The sequence below is a fragment of the Crotalus tigris genome, unplaced genomic scaffold (genome assembly GCF_016545835.1).
Source record: "Crotalus tigris isolate CLP2741 ecotype Arizona unplaced genomic scaffold, ASM1654583v1 scf7180000024473.799607, whole genome shotgun sequence".
In the NCBI taxonomy this organism is placed as follows: domain Eukaryota; kingdom Metazoa; phylum Chordata; class Lepidosauria; order Squamata; family Viperidae; genus Crotalus; species Crotalus tigris.
The window spans coordinates 420222-436115 of record NW_024100644.1 but is presented as its reverse complement, the minus strand read 5'-3'; the positions used below and the strand labels follow the sequence as shown (position 1 = coordinate 436115).

The 15894-nt window shown below is 39.4% G+C and overlaps 1 protein-coding gene and 1 gene segment (V, D, J or C); both read right to left on the bottom strand.

Annotated features, from left to right (window-relative positions):
- Positions 1–795: 795 nt before the first annotated feature.
- Positions 796–7053, bottom strand: LOC120303614 (immunoglobulin gamma-1 heavy chain-like). Its single transcript, XM_039333331.1, has 4 exons — positions 6948–7053; positions 6528–6864; positions 1283–1332; positions 796–1187 (listed from the first exon to the last, which is right to left on the bottom strand). The coding sequence occupies exons 1-4, from the start codon at positions 6985–6987 to the stop codon at positions 796–798; spliced, it is 819 nt and encodes a 272-aa protein (XP_039189265.1). The 5' UTR covers positions 6988–7053.
- A 6757-nt stretch (positions 7054–13810) lies between these two features.
- On the bottom strand, positions 13811–14390 carry LOC120303613. The segment is given in 2 exon segments: positions 13811–14175; positions 14281–14390. Coding segments are annotated over 2 exon segments (405 nt in total).
- Between the last annotated feature and the right edge of the window lie 1504 nt (positions 14391–15894).

Sequence of the window (15894 nt, the reverse complement as noted above, 5' to 3'; positions counted from 1 at the left end):
AAAACCCCCCCAGCCAATCAGAGCACAGCCAACCCCCAGCCAATCAGAGCACACAGCCAAGCTCCCACCCAATCAGTTCATACCTCCACTGGCAGTTAAAAGGAAGAAACAGCCAAGACCACACACAGCTGCTCGAGGCACGAAGCTGAAAGCACCAGCCTGAAGATGACGAATGGGACTTCGTCGAAACGTCGCCAAGACACTTCCAATTTTACGTGGGAGAAAACCCGAACAACCAAAGACCTACATATATATATATATATATATATATATATATATATATATATATATATATATATATATACACACATTGCTTACTGGTGTACACCGCTTAGAGAGTGCTTGCACTTAAAGCGGTATATAAGTCTCATAAATAAATAAATAAATAAATATCTAAAGACATTTGTTTTATTCCCCCACGACATGTATCCACAATGGGATTTTATGATACAATATTGCCCACTAGTGTCAAAAATGAGGAGGGGAAGCATATTCCTAATTCTCCAAGGATTTTTTTTTTTTTTTGATGAAGTTATTTTCTCAGTATAAGAATGACAGTTTGGATATTTAGAAGGTTTACCCTGAAGTTTGATTTCCAGGCTTCTGCCATGATAATAAAGGACAATATTCCATTTCATGGTTGTTGTTTTTTTTCAGAACATTAATCACCTTTTAAACAGGAAAGGTGAAACTGGAATTTTCAAGCTATTTTCATCAATTTGTATTTTCTTACACCAAACTCTCTAATACCCAGAAGAAAACATCCTGAAGTTCTCTCTAGACAAAGATCAATCCTCAATGACTAATCCAGTCAAGTTGAAGAGCTGCTCTGAAGAAAGGAAGGTTTTTGTCTGGCTTCAGATTCACTTCTCTCAGTGTGTGTCTCGTACAGTAATAGACTGCTGTGTCTTCAGCTTTGAGGCTGTTCATTTGCAGATACATCTGGCTTTTGACATTGTCCCTGGAGATGGTGAAGCGCCCCTTCACTTTGTCGGAGTAGAACTTTCCACTGGAATCATCATAGATGCCTGCAACCCATTCCAGTCCTTTCCCTGGAGCCTGTCTCACCCAGTTCATGTGGTAGCTTCCGAAGTTGTATCCAGACCCTTGACAGGAGAGACGGAGGGACCCTCCAGGTCTGCTCACATCCCCTCCAGACTCCACCAACTGTCCTTGAGACTGCACTCCTAAAAAGAAAGGGTTTTATTTTTGTTTCATTTTTTTAAATGAGATCACCTGCATAGAGGAGCAGAACATGGAACTATATGGGGGAAATAATCACCTTTGAGGACTAGTAGAATGAAGAGAATGTTTTGCCACATTTTGCTCACTCTAATGAGTGGATGGAATTGTCAAGAGAGGATTCTGGAAATAGCACAAGATTTATGTTGATAGGAGTTGTCCAAAAAAGATAACCATGGGGCTACTTTAAAGGGGAAATGGTGTCTTGATTTACATATCTGTTGGGATAAAAGAGTCCCTCAGTGCTTTGACAAACACACTTCTTTTGAACATCACTTGCATGTGCATTTTGTAATTAACATTGCAGTGCTAAGAAAAAAGATTGGGACCCATTTATTTTTCTGTGAGTTAATAGGCGAAAGGGCAAATTTACTGTGCATTAAATAAAAGAAAAGCCTGAAAAATACACCAAATGAACTCTCTTATTTGTTTATTTTATGGAAAATCCCAAATATATTAAATGGCAGGTGAACTGTAAAGAATACTGTTTCAGCTAGACTAGTTAGCTCAAGTCACAAAGTCAAACTTTAATCATATAGTGACCATATAAACCCTCTTATTTGAAAAAGAATGATAAATAATTATCTTTGTATTATCCAAAATATATGTATTTTCTTTGCTTTTGCTTATCTGTCATAAAACCAGATCCCCTCCAGTAAGGATTTTGGTGTCTTGAGAAATTAAATTCTTTTTAGATCCATTGAGAGAAACTTTAAAATCTTCTAGATTGGTGTATGTATTCATATCTGTAATGTTTTAACTGTTTTATAAGTTCACTGAATTTGATAATGTGATCTTTTCACTTTGTTTCCATTTCTGGGCAAAGGTTTGAAATCTTTTTATGAAATTTTTCAGTTTTACATTGAATGATCCTACAATTTTCTTGAGGATGCTTCAATGAATTATTAAGGAAATAAGAATAATAAATAATATCTGGCCTCCAAAACTGTTTAACATGTTAACTGAATATGATAATATAATCCCTTCATTTTGTTTTTATTTCCAACAAGATTTGTGGTAGCTGCTGAAGGTGAAAACAGAGGTTTGGCAGGAAAGATGGAGGGATTCTCCAGGTCTTCTCACAACCCCTCCAGTCTCCACCAGCCTTACTTGAGATTGGACACCTAAGAAGAAAATGATATTTTTTTAAAAAAAAATGAAATCTCCTTCATACAAGAGCAGAATGTGGAAATAAACTCTATATAATGGAAATAATTACCTTTGAGGATCACTAGTAAGGACACAAGATTTAGCCACATTTTTGCTCTCTCTGATAAAATGGAGGGAATTGACAGGGCAGGATTCAGGAAATAGCACACGTTTTATGTTGGAAGGTGTTGTCTGAAAAGGGAAACCATGGGGAAGGGGAAATTGTGTCTCAATTTACATATATGTTGGGATAAAAGAGTGCCTCCAAACATTGACTAACTTGTTTCTGTGAACACAAGTTGCATGTATATTTTTCAATTAACTTTCCAATCCTCAGAAAAGGGTTTGGACCCATTTGTTTCTCTATTAGTCAGTGGTGGGATTCAAACATGTGAACAACTGGTTCTCTGTGTGGATGCCGCTTCCAGAAGTCCATTCTGGGCCTGGGCAACAAAAAATAGCTACCGGTTCTGCCGAAGGGGTGCGAACCAGCTGAATCCCACCACTTCTATATTTGTTGTACATTGACTAAAAGAAAAACCTGAAATATTTCAGCCCTTCTCAAAATGATTCAAGGTATTAGAAAATAAACTTACTTATTACACACCATATAGAAAGCTAGAACATCAGAGTTAGAATGTTTGCTACAAAATTGCTTCCTTAACCTTTGTTTATTTTATGGAACATCCCAGATACATTAAATGGCAGTTAAGCTTCAAGGAACACATTGAATGCTAGACTAGTTGTGTCCACTCAACTCAGAAACTTAATTCATAATGTGGCTAAAGACAGTCTCTCAACTGAAATAGAATAAAAAATAATTCTCTTTGTATTATCCAAAATATTTTGGTTGCTTGGGTTATCTGGTGTAAACCCAGCAGGCCTTTCCCAGTAAGGATTATACTCTCTCAGGAAGTTGTTATTTTGAGTTCCATTGAGGAAAACTTTGAAATCTTCTCGTTTGGTGTATATATTAGTATCTATAATGTTTTAACTGTTTCATATGTTCACTGAGTGTGATAATATAATCCTTTCATGTGGTTTCCATTTCCAGAAAAGATTTGAAATACCTAGATCAGGGGTAGGCAACCTCGGCTCTTTTATGACTCACGGACTTCAACTCCCAGAATTCCTGAGTCAGCTGACTCAGGAATTCTGGGAGTTGAAGTCCGTGAGTCATAAAAGAGCCGAGGTTGCCTACTCTTGACCTAGATCAAGGCTTTTCAACCTTTTCACCCATTGTACCACTTTTAAGATATGGCAATATCCGAGTACCACCAGTCGCCTAGCAAGGTGTCAAAAACTTGATGACCCCCCCAAAAAAGGAAAAAAGTGATAAAGTACAGGTAGTCCTCGACTTACAACAGTTCACTTAATGACTGTTTGAAGTTCCAATGGCACTGAAAAAGTGCCCCCCAAGCCACAGACGAGCAAGACACCTGTCTGCCCACCCAGCAGTGCTCTTCCTCCTGTCTGAGGTTTTCATTGTTGTGAGCATTTCTGTTGGGGATTGGCAGTGGAGGTGGGGTGGGGGGTGTTTAGTTTTTATTCCACCCATCTGCTGGGTGGTTGCAGCAGGTTTTGGTCACTTCACATAACCCTGGGACACTGTGACCATCATAAATATGAATCAGTTGCCAAGCATCTGAATGTAAATCACAAGACTCTGGAGATGCTGCAACATTCAAGCTGATTGGTGCTTCTTCTGGGCTCAGCAGAAGTGCCAGGATCAGCGCCGAGCTCCAGCTGGAGCCTGGCACTGATCCTAGCACTTCCGTTGAGCCCTGACAGCCCTGCAGCTCCAGACATCTCTCGCTCAGTCTTGTGCGGTGCTGTCACTGGTTCAGCTCATTCCCCTCCCCCGCCAATACTTTTCTAGGATGGTCGCATACCACCTGCCAGGTGCCAATGTACCACAAGTGGTACCCGTACCACTGGTTGAAAAGCCCTGCTCTAAACCACAATGAAATTAAAAACAATTTTGATGACATAAAAGGACATAACTTTACATTAACCTCACAACATAAGGATTTTCAGAAAATGAAAGAATTTAACACAGATGGAGGAAAACACACAAGACGTGACTGAAGCCTTGGAACTGGAAGAGATAGTCCACACCCTAGAATCACAAAACAAAGCTGAAGATAAGAAGAAAAGCCTGACAAAATGGATTATAGAGATACTAAAAATCTACGACTTAAGAGACAAAAAAAGATAAAAGAAATCAACATCTTACTTGATTTGTCTCTCCCATCCTTAACAACATCCACAAGAAAATGGCAAGACTTTTTAACTAAGTGGAATAGATGGATGAGAAAAGCCATTTGGTGAAAGAAAAAGGCTAAAATCAGATCCAAGGGATTAGAAGATTGGACTTATCAGAAGCAATTTTTAAAGATTAAGCATTTGTTTGAATATGGTTAAAATATAATAAGGTCTGCTCAACCAGCGATGAATGGAATACAGTGAAAATATTTTTTAATGATATGAGAAATGTAACTGTCTTATCAGATGCATTTTTTAAAGATTAAGTATTTGTTTGAATATGTTTAAAATATAACATGGATTACTTAATTAGTAAATATTGAATGGCATAGGGTTAAAAATAAAAAAATGGGGGATATAAATGAATTTTAGTTGGAGAGAAATGTTTTTCTTTCTCTTTCACTTCTTTCTTATTCTTTGTAGTATTGTATTGTGTTGTATTTATTTATTTATTATGATATGAGAAATGTAATTGTTGGGAGAATTATTGTGAGGGGAAACAGCTTAGATATTTAACCGTAAATTAATTTTGAGAAAATCTTGACAGATAAAAATGACTTCAGTTTTGTGGGGAAAAAGTCTAAATGAGAATGTTGAAAACAGGACATATAATGCAACCAAGAGGACTAACTAGAAAAGAGGTTTTGTATTGATGCTATTACTAATTGGATAAATGTTAGAAAAAATGTTTATATTTAACCTCTTTGTTACGAAAAATATTAAGAACTGTATTAACCTAATGTTTGCAAAAGAGAATAATATGGGAAGGAGAGAAAATCAAGGAAAGCTGTTATATAGAGTACGATATGATAGAAATTGACTATTATTGATTGTTGTGAAATGTGAACCCAGACAACATGCTGTTTACTAAGCACCAGGTTGTTAGTTTTTTTAAAAAAATCAAATATATATATATGAAATACCTAGATAACTTTGTCTGGTTTCGAAAACCAAAACTCCATCTTTTAATAAAATTTCCCAGTTTCATATTGAAGTCGCTTGCAATGTAAATTTCTCTTCAAAACTTTTCATTGAATTATTACAATTTCTAGCAGAGGTTTGAAATGCCTAGACAGTTTTCTGCTACGCTAACAAACATCAATTCTACATTATTTTATAAAACTTTGCACCTTCCTCATGAGCATTGTACTCTCCTGACATGGAACATTATCTTGAAATATTTTCAGGAAATTATTAAGGACATAACAAACAAACAAACAAAAAGTTATTGAGAACTTTTCAGTGAATTAATACAAAAATATATATATATATATCAAGCATCCACAATGAGACAATATCTAATTACATTTGTTTTATTTCCTTCCCCACCCCCACCAGGTGCATAGAAAATGGATTTCATGTAGCAACATTGCCCCCTAGTGTCAAAAAATGAGGTGAAGCCTGTTCCTAATTCTCCAAGGAGATTCTTTTGGTCCAGATGTTTCCTCAACAGGTGAATGGCAGTTTGGATGTTGAGAAGGTTTATCCTGAAGTTTCATTTCCAGGCTACTGCCATGAGGCTAAAAGACAATATTCCATTCCATGTTTTGTTTTGTTTTTTCTTGAACATAAATCACCTTGTAAACAGGGAAGATGGAACTGGAATTTTCAAATCATTTTCATTACCTCACATTTTCTTCCAGCAATCTCTCTCATACCTAGAACAAAAAAGTCCCGAGGTTCTCAATCAAAGGTGATCAATCTTAATTGGCTAATCAAGAGTCTGAGCATTGTACTCTCCTGAGATGGCAAATTTTCTTGAGACTCAGAGAATTATGATGGAAATAACAAAAATCAATCCTCATTGAGTAATCCATGGTCTGGGGATCAGTCAAGCTGAAGAGCTGCTCTGACGAAAGGAAGGTTCTTGCCTGGCTTCAGATTCACTTCCTCTCACTGTGTCTCTCGTACAGTAATAGACTGCCGTGTCTTCAGCTTTGAGGCTGTTCATTTGCAGATACAGCTGGCTTTTGGCATTGTCCCTGGAGACGGTGAAGCGACCCTTCACTTTGTCGGAGTAGAACTTTCCACTGGAATCAGTATAGATGAGTGCAACCCATTCCAGGCCTTTTCCTGGAGCCTGTCTCACCCAGCTCATGTGGTAGCTACTGAAGGTGAATCCAGAGGCTTGGCAGGAGAGGCGGAGGGACCCTCCAGGTCTTCTCACATCCCCTCCAGACTCCACCAACTGGACCTGAGACTGGACTCCTAAAAAGAATTTTTTAAAAATGAGATCTCCTGCATAGAAGAGCAGAACATGAAAAGAAACTCGACATAGGGAAAATAATTACCTTTGAGGACTACTAGTAAAGAGACAAGGTTTAACCACATTTTTGCCCTGTAATGAATGGAGGGAAGGAGAGATTTCAGGAAATAGCACAAGGTTTATGTTGGGGGTTGTTCTTTGAAGAAGGAAACCATGGGCTCTTTAAAGGGGAAATTGTGTCTCAATTTACATAACAGTTGGGATAAAAGAGCCCCTCAGGGCATTGACTAATATATTTCAGTGAATGTAACTTTCACGTGCATTTTGCAATTAATATTCCAATCCTAAGAAAAGGCATAGGAACTTTCCCCCCCCCTACAGGTTAGTAGGAGAAAGGGCCAGTTTGTTGTGCATTAAGTAAAAGAAAAGATTGAAAATATTCATCCTTTCTCAAAATGATTCAAGGTAATATAGAATAAAGTTACTCATTATAGATCATATAAAAGGCTTAGAAGATCAGAGTTAGAATCTTTGCTACAAAACTGCTTCCTTAACTTTTATTTATTTTATGGGACATTGCAAATACACTAAATGGCAAATGTCTATGGAGGTTGTCTGTCCTGGTTGTTCCTGGTTGTTCCAAACGTCCTTTTTTTGGGGGGAGGCAACTGGACTTTCTTGTGTTTGGACTGAGAACCTCCACAGGACTGAGAACCTCCATAGACATTTAGCGATGCACTTTGGGATGAACACCCTTCGAATGGTGAGAGAGTATGAATTGGATTTCCAGAAAACATTGCAGGCTACAGGAACCATTTGTGCTTCATTAGGAGATTCAGAAAGCACAGATTCATCCCCAAGAGCCCGTGCCTGTCTTCAACAGTGAAGGGACACAGGGCAGAAAACATCCTGCAGCCAGAAGGCTCCACACACATTTGCACTACTCAAGTGCCCCTGGTTTCAATGCGTCTCTAAAGCAGGAGTCTCTAACTTGTGGGCCGTGGGCCGACAGTGGGCCAAGGCCTGTTGGACAGCGGGCCATGGGAATGGCTGGTGAGTGTACGCATTTGTGCATGCAACCCCCCCACTTGCACTAATGGCCCCATTTGTGCATGTGTAGGAGTGCTAGTGTCACCGCCACCATCACACGGTCACTAGCAGCCCATTTGCAGGTGCTAGCGTCCCACTTACATGGATGTGCAGGCAGCAATGCCGAGGGTGTGCACAGTCTACTTGCACATGTACATGGATGCTGGCACTGCCATCGTGCATGCACTGTTTGCGCATGCCCATGCACACACTCATTTCTCTGCACTTTGCTTTCCCTCCAGGCAGTCCACCCAAAAGGTTGGTTAACTCTGCTCTAGAGGAATACAAATGAACATTTGTCTGCAAGCAATATAAATCCTTCCACTCGGTATCATCTAGTCAGAGCTGAAGAAGCTTCTTGGATGAGAAGCGAAACGTCTTCAAAAGAAACACAAGAAAGTCTAGTTGCCTTCTGAAAAAAGAAAAAAAAAGTATCTTTGGGACATTAAATGGCAGTTAAGCTTCAAGGAACACTTTGAATTCTAGACTAGTTGTATCCAGTCGACTCAGAACTTTAAGTCATATTGTGACCAAATACAATCTCTCAGTTCAAACAGAATGATAAATATCTATGTATTATCCAAAATATTTTGGTTGCTTTAACTTATCTGGTGTAAACCCAGACATGGCTTCCCAGTAAGGATTATTCTGTCTCAGGAAGTTAAGTTCTTTTGAGTTCCATTGAGAGAAACTTTGAAATCATCTGGATTGGTATAACATCTATAATGTTTTAATTGTTTTATATACTCACTGAATATGATAATCTAATCCCTTCATTTTGTTTTTATTTCCAAAAAACATTTGAAATATGTAGAAAATTTCTCTGGTGACAAAACCATCAATTCGCCATTTTATAAAGATTATCAGCTTCTCTGTGAAGATTGTAGCTCACTGAGATGTGGTATGTTCTTGATAGCTTTTCAGTGAATTAATAAACTGATACATTATTTTATTTTATACAGTTTTATTCCATTTATTTTATACAAATTCTCAGCTTCCCTTTGAGTATGGTGCCCTCCTGAAATGGCATTTTTTTCTTGAGACTCAGTGAATTATGATGAAAATAACAACAACAAACAAACAAACAAAAAGTCTGTGGTGTCAAGCACCAATGATACATCAAGGAGCGTTATAGGATCCAGAGAAGTGAAATTTTCTTGAGACCTTTTCAGTAAACTCTTATGGTCATTAAAAAAAAAAAAAAGCAAAACATTTTTTTGGGGCCACATAGAAGAGGGGGGTTAACCTATTTTCCAAAGCAGCTGCAGGCCGAAGAAGAAACAATGAATTTGGGTGGCAAATAATTTTAATAAATAAATAATCCAAATGATTCAATTTGTTCTTTTATCCATTCTAAACTCAGACATGGCTTCCGAGTAAAGATTGTAGTCTCTTGAGAAGTAAAGTTCTGTTGAGATCTTTAAAACTTCAAAATCTTCTGGATTGACATATACATTTGTATACATGTTTTTTTAGCATGTTTTCATGAAAACCAAAAATCATAATCTGTCCCTCTATGATCTCATTTACAACAAACATTTGAAATACACAGAAACTTTCTATGGTAACAAACACTGAGGATAAATCATTTTATAAAAATTCTCAGCTTCTAAGTGAGAGTTATAGGATCCTGAGAAGTGAAATTTTCTTGAAACCCCTTCAGTGAATATTATGGAAATAATAAAAAAAATAATTTTGCTACATAGAAGAGGGGGTGAACCTATTTTCCAAAGCAGCTGAAGGCAGAACAAGAAGCAATGGATTGAAACTAATCAAGGAGAGAAGCAACCTAGAAGTTAGGAGAGAATCCCCGATAGTGAGAACAATTAATCAGTGGAATAATTTGTCTCCAGAAGTTGTTCCAATACTTCAGGTTTTTAAGAAGAGATTGGACAACCATTTTTCTGAAAAGGTATAGGGTCTCCTGCCTGAGCAGGGGTTGGACTAGAAAGCCTCCAAGGTCTTGTCCAATTATATATGTTTTATTTCCTAACACACCACCTCTGGGTGTATACGCAGTTGGATTTGGTTACAACATTGCCCCCAGAATAAAACTGAACTGTTGACATATCTTCTTAATTCTCAATGGAGATTCTTTCAGAGCAGATGTTTCCCCAGTGAATGTCTGACAGTTTGGATATTTAGAACAATTATACTAAAGTTTCATTCTGATCCTTCCACTATGATACTAAAAGACTACATTCCAGAAGCCGAATCAACTGGTCCTTCCTAGTTGGTCTCGGCTGCCAAGGAGATGACATGAGGCTGGCTCCAGGTGTTGATCAATGCTTCATTGAGGGAGGGGTCTTTCCCACAATCCTTGAAGGAGGCGGTTGTGAGGCCCCTTCTCAAGAAGCCTACCCTGGACCTGTCTGACTTAAATAACTTCCGTCCAGTCTCCAATCTCCCCTTTTTGGGGAAGATTGTAGAGAGAGTGGTGGCGCTCCAGCTCCGACGGTCTCTGGATGAAGCAGATTATCTAGACCTTTTTCAATCTGGCTTCAGGCCCGGCTTCAGCACAGAAACCGCTTTGGTCGCGATGATGGATGATCTCTGGCCGGCCCGAGACAGGGGTTATTCCTCTGTCTTGGTGCTACTTGACCTCTCAGCGGCTTTTGATACCATCGATCATGGTATCCTTTTGCGACGACTTAAAGGGGTGGGAGTGGGAGGCACCGTTTTACGGTGGTTCTCCTCCTACCTCTCTGGCCGGTCGCAATCAGTATTGGTGGGAGGGCAGAGGTCAACCCCGAGGCCCCTTGAATGCAGTGTGCCACAGGGGTCAGTCCTCTCCCTCCTCCTATTTAACATTTATATGAAGCCGCTGGATGAGATCATCAGACAGCACGGGGTGAGGTTTCATCAGTATGCTGATGATACCCAGTTATATATCTCCTCCCCAAGCTCTCTCAGTGAAGCGGCCGATGTGATGGGCCGTTACCTCAAAGCCGTGAGGGTATGGATGGGGGTTAACAGACTCAGGCTCAATCCTGACAAGACCGGTGGCTTTGGATGTTGCCTCCCAAGGATCATGTTGACTGTCCAGTGTTGACTCTTGCGGGGGAAAATATACCCCCTTCGGAATGGGTTCGCAACTTGGGTGTCCTCCTTGATCCACAGCTGAATTTGGAACATCATTTGACGGCTGTGGCTGGGAGGACCTTTGCACAAGTTTGTCTGTTGCACCAGTTGCGACCCTACCTGGACCGGGAGGCTCTCCTTACAGTCACTCATGCCCTTGTCACCTCATGTCTGGAGTACTGCAATGCGCCTACATGGGGCTACCCTTGAAAAGTATTCGGAGACTACAGTTGGTCCAGAATGCAGCTGCGCGAGTGATAGTGGGTGCTCCTTGATACACCCACGTTACACCTATTCTCTGTGAGCTGCACTGGTTGCCTTTTGGTCTCCGGGTCCAATTCAAGGTGTTGGTTATTACCTTTAAAGCCCTATATGGCTCAGGGCCAGGCTATTTGCGAGACCGCCTACTACCTCATAGTTCCCTGCGTCCGATTAGATCCCACAGGCTGGGCCTCCTTCAGGTCCCATCGGCCAAGCAGTGCCATTTGGTGGGGCCGCGGAGGAGGGCTTTCTCTTTGATGGCGCCCACGTCTTGGAATCAGCTCCCCCCGGAGATTAGGACCGCTCCCACCCTGTTGGTTTTCCGTAAGCTGCTTAAGACCTGGATTTTCCGGCAGGCCTGGGGTTTATAACATCTGACCCCTGGATGACTGTAATTGTACTGTTTGTTTGTCATGTTTTATGTTGTTTTTATTGTTAGCCGCCCAGAGTCCTACGGGAGTGGGGCGGCTTATAAATTTTAAAAATAAAATAAAATAAATAAAAAGAGAAGTGGACTTGGATTTTTTCTTTATTTTTTTTTTCATTTTGTTACAGAAACCATTTTGATACCTAGAACAAAACACGCTGAAGTTCTCACTAGACAATGACCAAGCCTCTTTGATTAATACAGGACCTGAGTCTTAGGCAACTTCAAGAGCTGCTATGAAGAAAGGGAGTTTTTTGTTTGGCTTCAGATTCACTTCTTCTCACTGTGTCTCTGTCACACAATAATGGACTGCCATGTCTTCAGGTTTGAGGCTTTTCCTTTGCAGACATAACTGGCTTCTGGCATTGTCCCTGGAGATGGTGAAGCATCCCTTCACTTTGTCTGAGTAGAACTTTCCACTGGAAACAGTATTAATCCCTGCAACCAATTCCAGATGTTTCCCAGGAGCCTGTCTCACCCAGTGCAGATAATAGACGAAGAAGGTGAATCCAGAGGCTTGACAGGAGAGATGGAGGGACTCTCCTGGTCTTCTCACATCCCCTCCGGACTCCACCAACAGTGCTTGAGATTAGATTCCTTAAAAAGAGGGTTGTTTTTGTTTGTTCGTTTGTTTTTTATGTAATCTCTGCATACAAGAGCAGAACATGAAAATAAACTCTACACTGGGATAAAGTTACCTTTGAGGACTACTAGTAAGAAGACAAGATTTAGCCACATTTTTGCTCTGTATAATGAATGGAGGAGAGTTGACAGGAAGGGTTTCAGGAAACAGCACAATGTTGTATTTGTGGGTGTCTGAAAAGGAAACCAAAGGTGTCCTTTAAAAGGGAAATTGTGCCTCGATGTACATATCTGTTGGAATAAAGAAACTCTCAGGGCATTGACCAATACATGTTGGTGAACTAACTTGCATGTCCATTTTGTAATTAACAATCCAGTCCTGAGAAAAGGGTTGATCCCCATTTTTTTTCCTGTGAGTTAATAGGAGAAAAGGTTTGTCCCTAGTTTGCTGTACATTAGCTAAAACAAAAGCCTGAAGAGAAGGACCAGGGGAGATATGATAGCAGGGTTCCAATATTTGAGGGCATTTCACAGAGAAAAGGGGATCAACCTATTTTCCAAGGCACTTGAAGGCCAGACAAGGAATAACAGATGGAAATGGATCAAGGAGAGATTCAACCTAGAAATAAGGAGGAATTTTCTGACAGTGAGAACAATCAACCAATGGAACAGATTGCCTTCAGAAGTTGTAGGAGCTTCATCACTGGAGACTTTCAAGGATTGCCATCTGTCAGAAATGGTGTAGGGTTTCCTGCCTGGGCAGATGGTTGGATGAGCTGACCTACAAGGTCCCTTCCAACTCTGCTATTCTATTCTATTCTATTCTATTCTATTCTATTCTATTCTATTCTATTCTATTCTATTCTATTCTATTCTATTCTGTTCTGCACGTCTTAAAATGATTCAGGGTAATAGAGAATAAATTTGTTTTTAGAGAGGATATTATAAGGCTAGCACATCTGATGTTTGCTACAATATTATTCCCTTAACATTTCTTTGTTTTACGGAAAACCCCAAATACATTAAATTGCAGGTAAACTTCAATATGCTCTGTTTTCTGTTCTAAACTGAGACATGGCTTCCAAGTAAGGATTATAGTCTTTCAAGAAGTTACGTTTTTTTGTGATCCATTGAGGCAAACTTTAAAATATTATGGATTGGTATACATCTTTGTATGCATTTTTTAAGCATTTTTGCATTGTTCGCCAAATATGATAATATGTTGCACAATATTTTTTTCAAATCCAGCAAAGATCTGAAATTATATAGAACTAAGGAGAAATTTCCTGACAGTGAGAGCAATTAATCAGTGGAACGACTTCAGGTAATCTTGATGCTATCCCTCTGTTAATGCAGCCTAGTTTTAAACAGACTGATCAACCTGGATTTTTTTTTCATTTTCTTACAGTAATCTCTCTGATACTTAGAACAAAACAGTCCTACCTGAAGCTCTCAGTAGACAGAGATCAATCCTCATTGACTAATTTAGGACATGAGACTTAATAAAGTTAATGAGTGAAGAAAAGAAGGTTTTTGCTTTGCTTCAGATTCACTTCTTTGCACTGTGACTCTCTTGCACAATAATAGACAGCTGTGTCTTCAGCTTTGAGATTGTTCATCTGCAGATGCAGCTGGCTTTTGGCATTGTCCCTGGAGATGGTGAAGCGTCCCTTCACTTTGTTTGAGTAGTAAGTACCAGAACTAGTGTCTATGGATGCCACCCATTCCAGTCCTTTCCCTGGAGCCTGTCTCAGCCAGCCCACGTCAAAGCTCCTGAAGGTGAATCCAGAGGCTTGGCAGGAGAGACGGAGGGACCCTCCAGGGCTTCTCACATCCCCTCCAGACTCCACCAACTGTATTTGAGATTTGACTCCTAAAAAGAAAGGAGAGTTGTTTTTTTTTTTTGTTTAAAAAAAAAATAGATCTCCTGCTTTCCAGAGCAGAACATAGAAATAAACTATGTAGTGGCAATAATTACCTTTGAGGACCACAAGTATGGACAGAAGATTTAACCACATTTTTGCTCCCTGTAACAAATAGACAAAATTGATAGAGAGGATTCTGGAAATGGTACAAGGTTTATGTTGGTGGGAGTTGTCTGAAAAGGGAAACCATGGGGCTTCTTTAAAGAGGAAGTTGTGTCTTGATTTACATATCTGTTGGCATAAAAGAGCCATTGACTGATTCATTTTGGTGAACATAATTGCATGTGCATTTTGCAATTTACATTCCAGTCCTAAGAAAAGTGTCAGGACCCATTTTTTTTTTCCTATGTTAATAGGAGAAAGGACCAGTTTATTGTAGATTAAGTAAAACAAAGGCTTGAAAAAAATTAACACTTCTCAAAATGATGCAAGGTAATAGAGAATAAACTTAATTATTAGAGAGGATTTCGGAAGGCTAGCACATCTCAAGTTTGCTACAAGATTACTTTTCTTATATTTTACAGAAAACTCCAAATACATTAAATTGCAGGTAAGCTCATAGTTCCCTTCGTCCGGTTAGATCCCACAGGCTGGGCCTCCTTCAGGTCCCATCGGCCAAGCAGTGCCATTTGGTGGGGCCGCGGAGGAGGGTTTTCTCTGTGATGGCGCCCATGTCTTGGAACCAGCTCCCCCCCTGGAGATTAGGACCGCTCCCACTCTGTTGGTTTTCCGTAAGCTGCTTAAGACCTGGCTTTTCCGGCAGGCCTGGGGTTTATAAAATCTGATCCCTGGATGACTGTTATTGTACTGTTTGTTTTGTCATGTTTTATGGTGTTTTTATTGTTAGCTGCCCAGAGTCCTACAGGAGTGGGGCAGTTTATAAATTTTAAAAATAAAATAAAATAAATAAAATAAGCTTCAGTATGCTCTGTTTTCTATTCTAAACTCATGGCTTTCCAGTCAGGATTATAATCTCTTAAGAAGTTAAATTCTTTTGTAACCCATTGAGGCAAACTTTACAATCTTCTGGATTGGTGTATATATATTTGTATGGTGACAAATGTCAATGATTCATCGTTTTATAAAGATTCTCAACTTCTCAGTGAGCATTATAGATGTGAAGTTTTCTTGAAACTTTTTCAATGAACTATGATGGAAATAATAATAAAAAATGTTATGCTTCCAGAATTAGACAACATATAATTATACATTTTATTCCTTAACACACCTCATCTGGGTGCATAGGCAGTTGGATTTTCTGTGACAACTGTGTCCTCCAGGATCAAAAGTGAGGAGAGGACACATTTTCCTAATTTTCCAAGGAGATTCTTTCTGAGGAGATATTTCCCCAACTGCTTGGCAGTTTGGAAACTTGGAAAAGTTATCCTAAGGTTTCGTTTCCATCCTCCATCCTGCATCCTGCCATGGTACTTCGTTTCCATCCTCCATCCTGCCATGGTACTTAGAGGATTCCATTCCATTCCAGTGAAGCCAAATCAACTGGTAAAATCCATATGCATTTTCCAAGAAATTCAATTTCTTCCAGATTTAGGAATTTGTATTTGTAAATTGAGACATGGTTTCAGAGTGATATTATCATTCTCTTGAAACACATTGGAGAAGCTGTTAAGGAAGTAGCTGAAGCTATAATCAGCCTTGGAAATGAG

Coding starts and splice junctions, on each gene's coding strand:
- LOC120303614 (XM_039333331.1), bottom strand. CDS start 6,987: ATGTGGTTAAACCTTGTCTCTTTACTAGTAGTCCTCAAAG. Junction 1,333..6,527: donor GGAAGTGAATCTGAAGCCAG/GCAAGAACCTTC, acceptor TCCACTCATTAG/AGTGAGCAAAATGTGGCAAA. Junction 1,188..1,282: donor CATTCTACTAGTCCTCAAAG/GTGATTATTTCC, acceptor CTTTCTTTTTAG/GAGTGCAGTCTCAAGGACAG.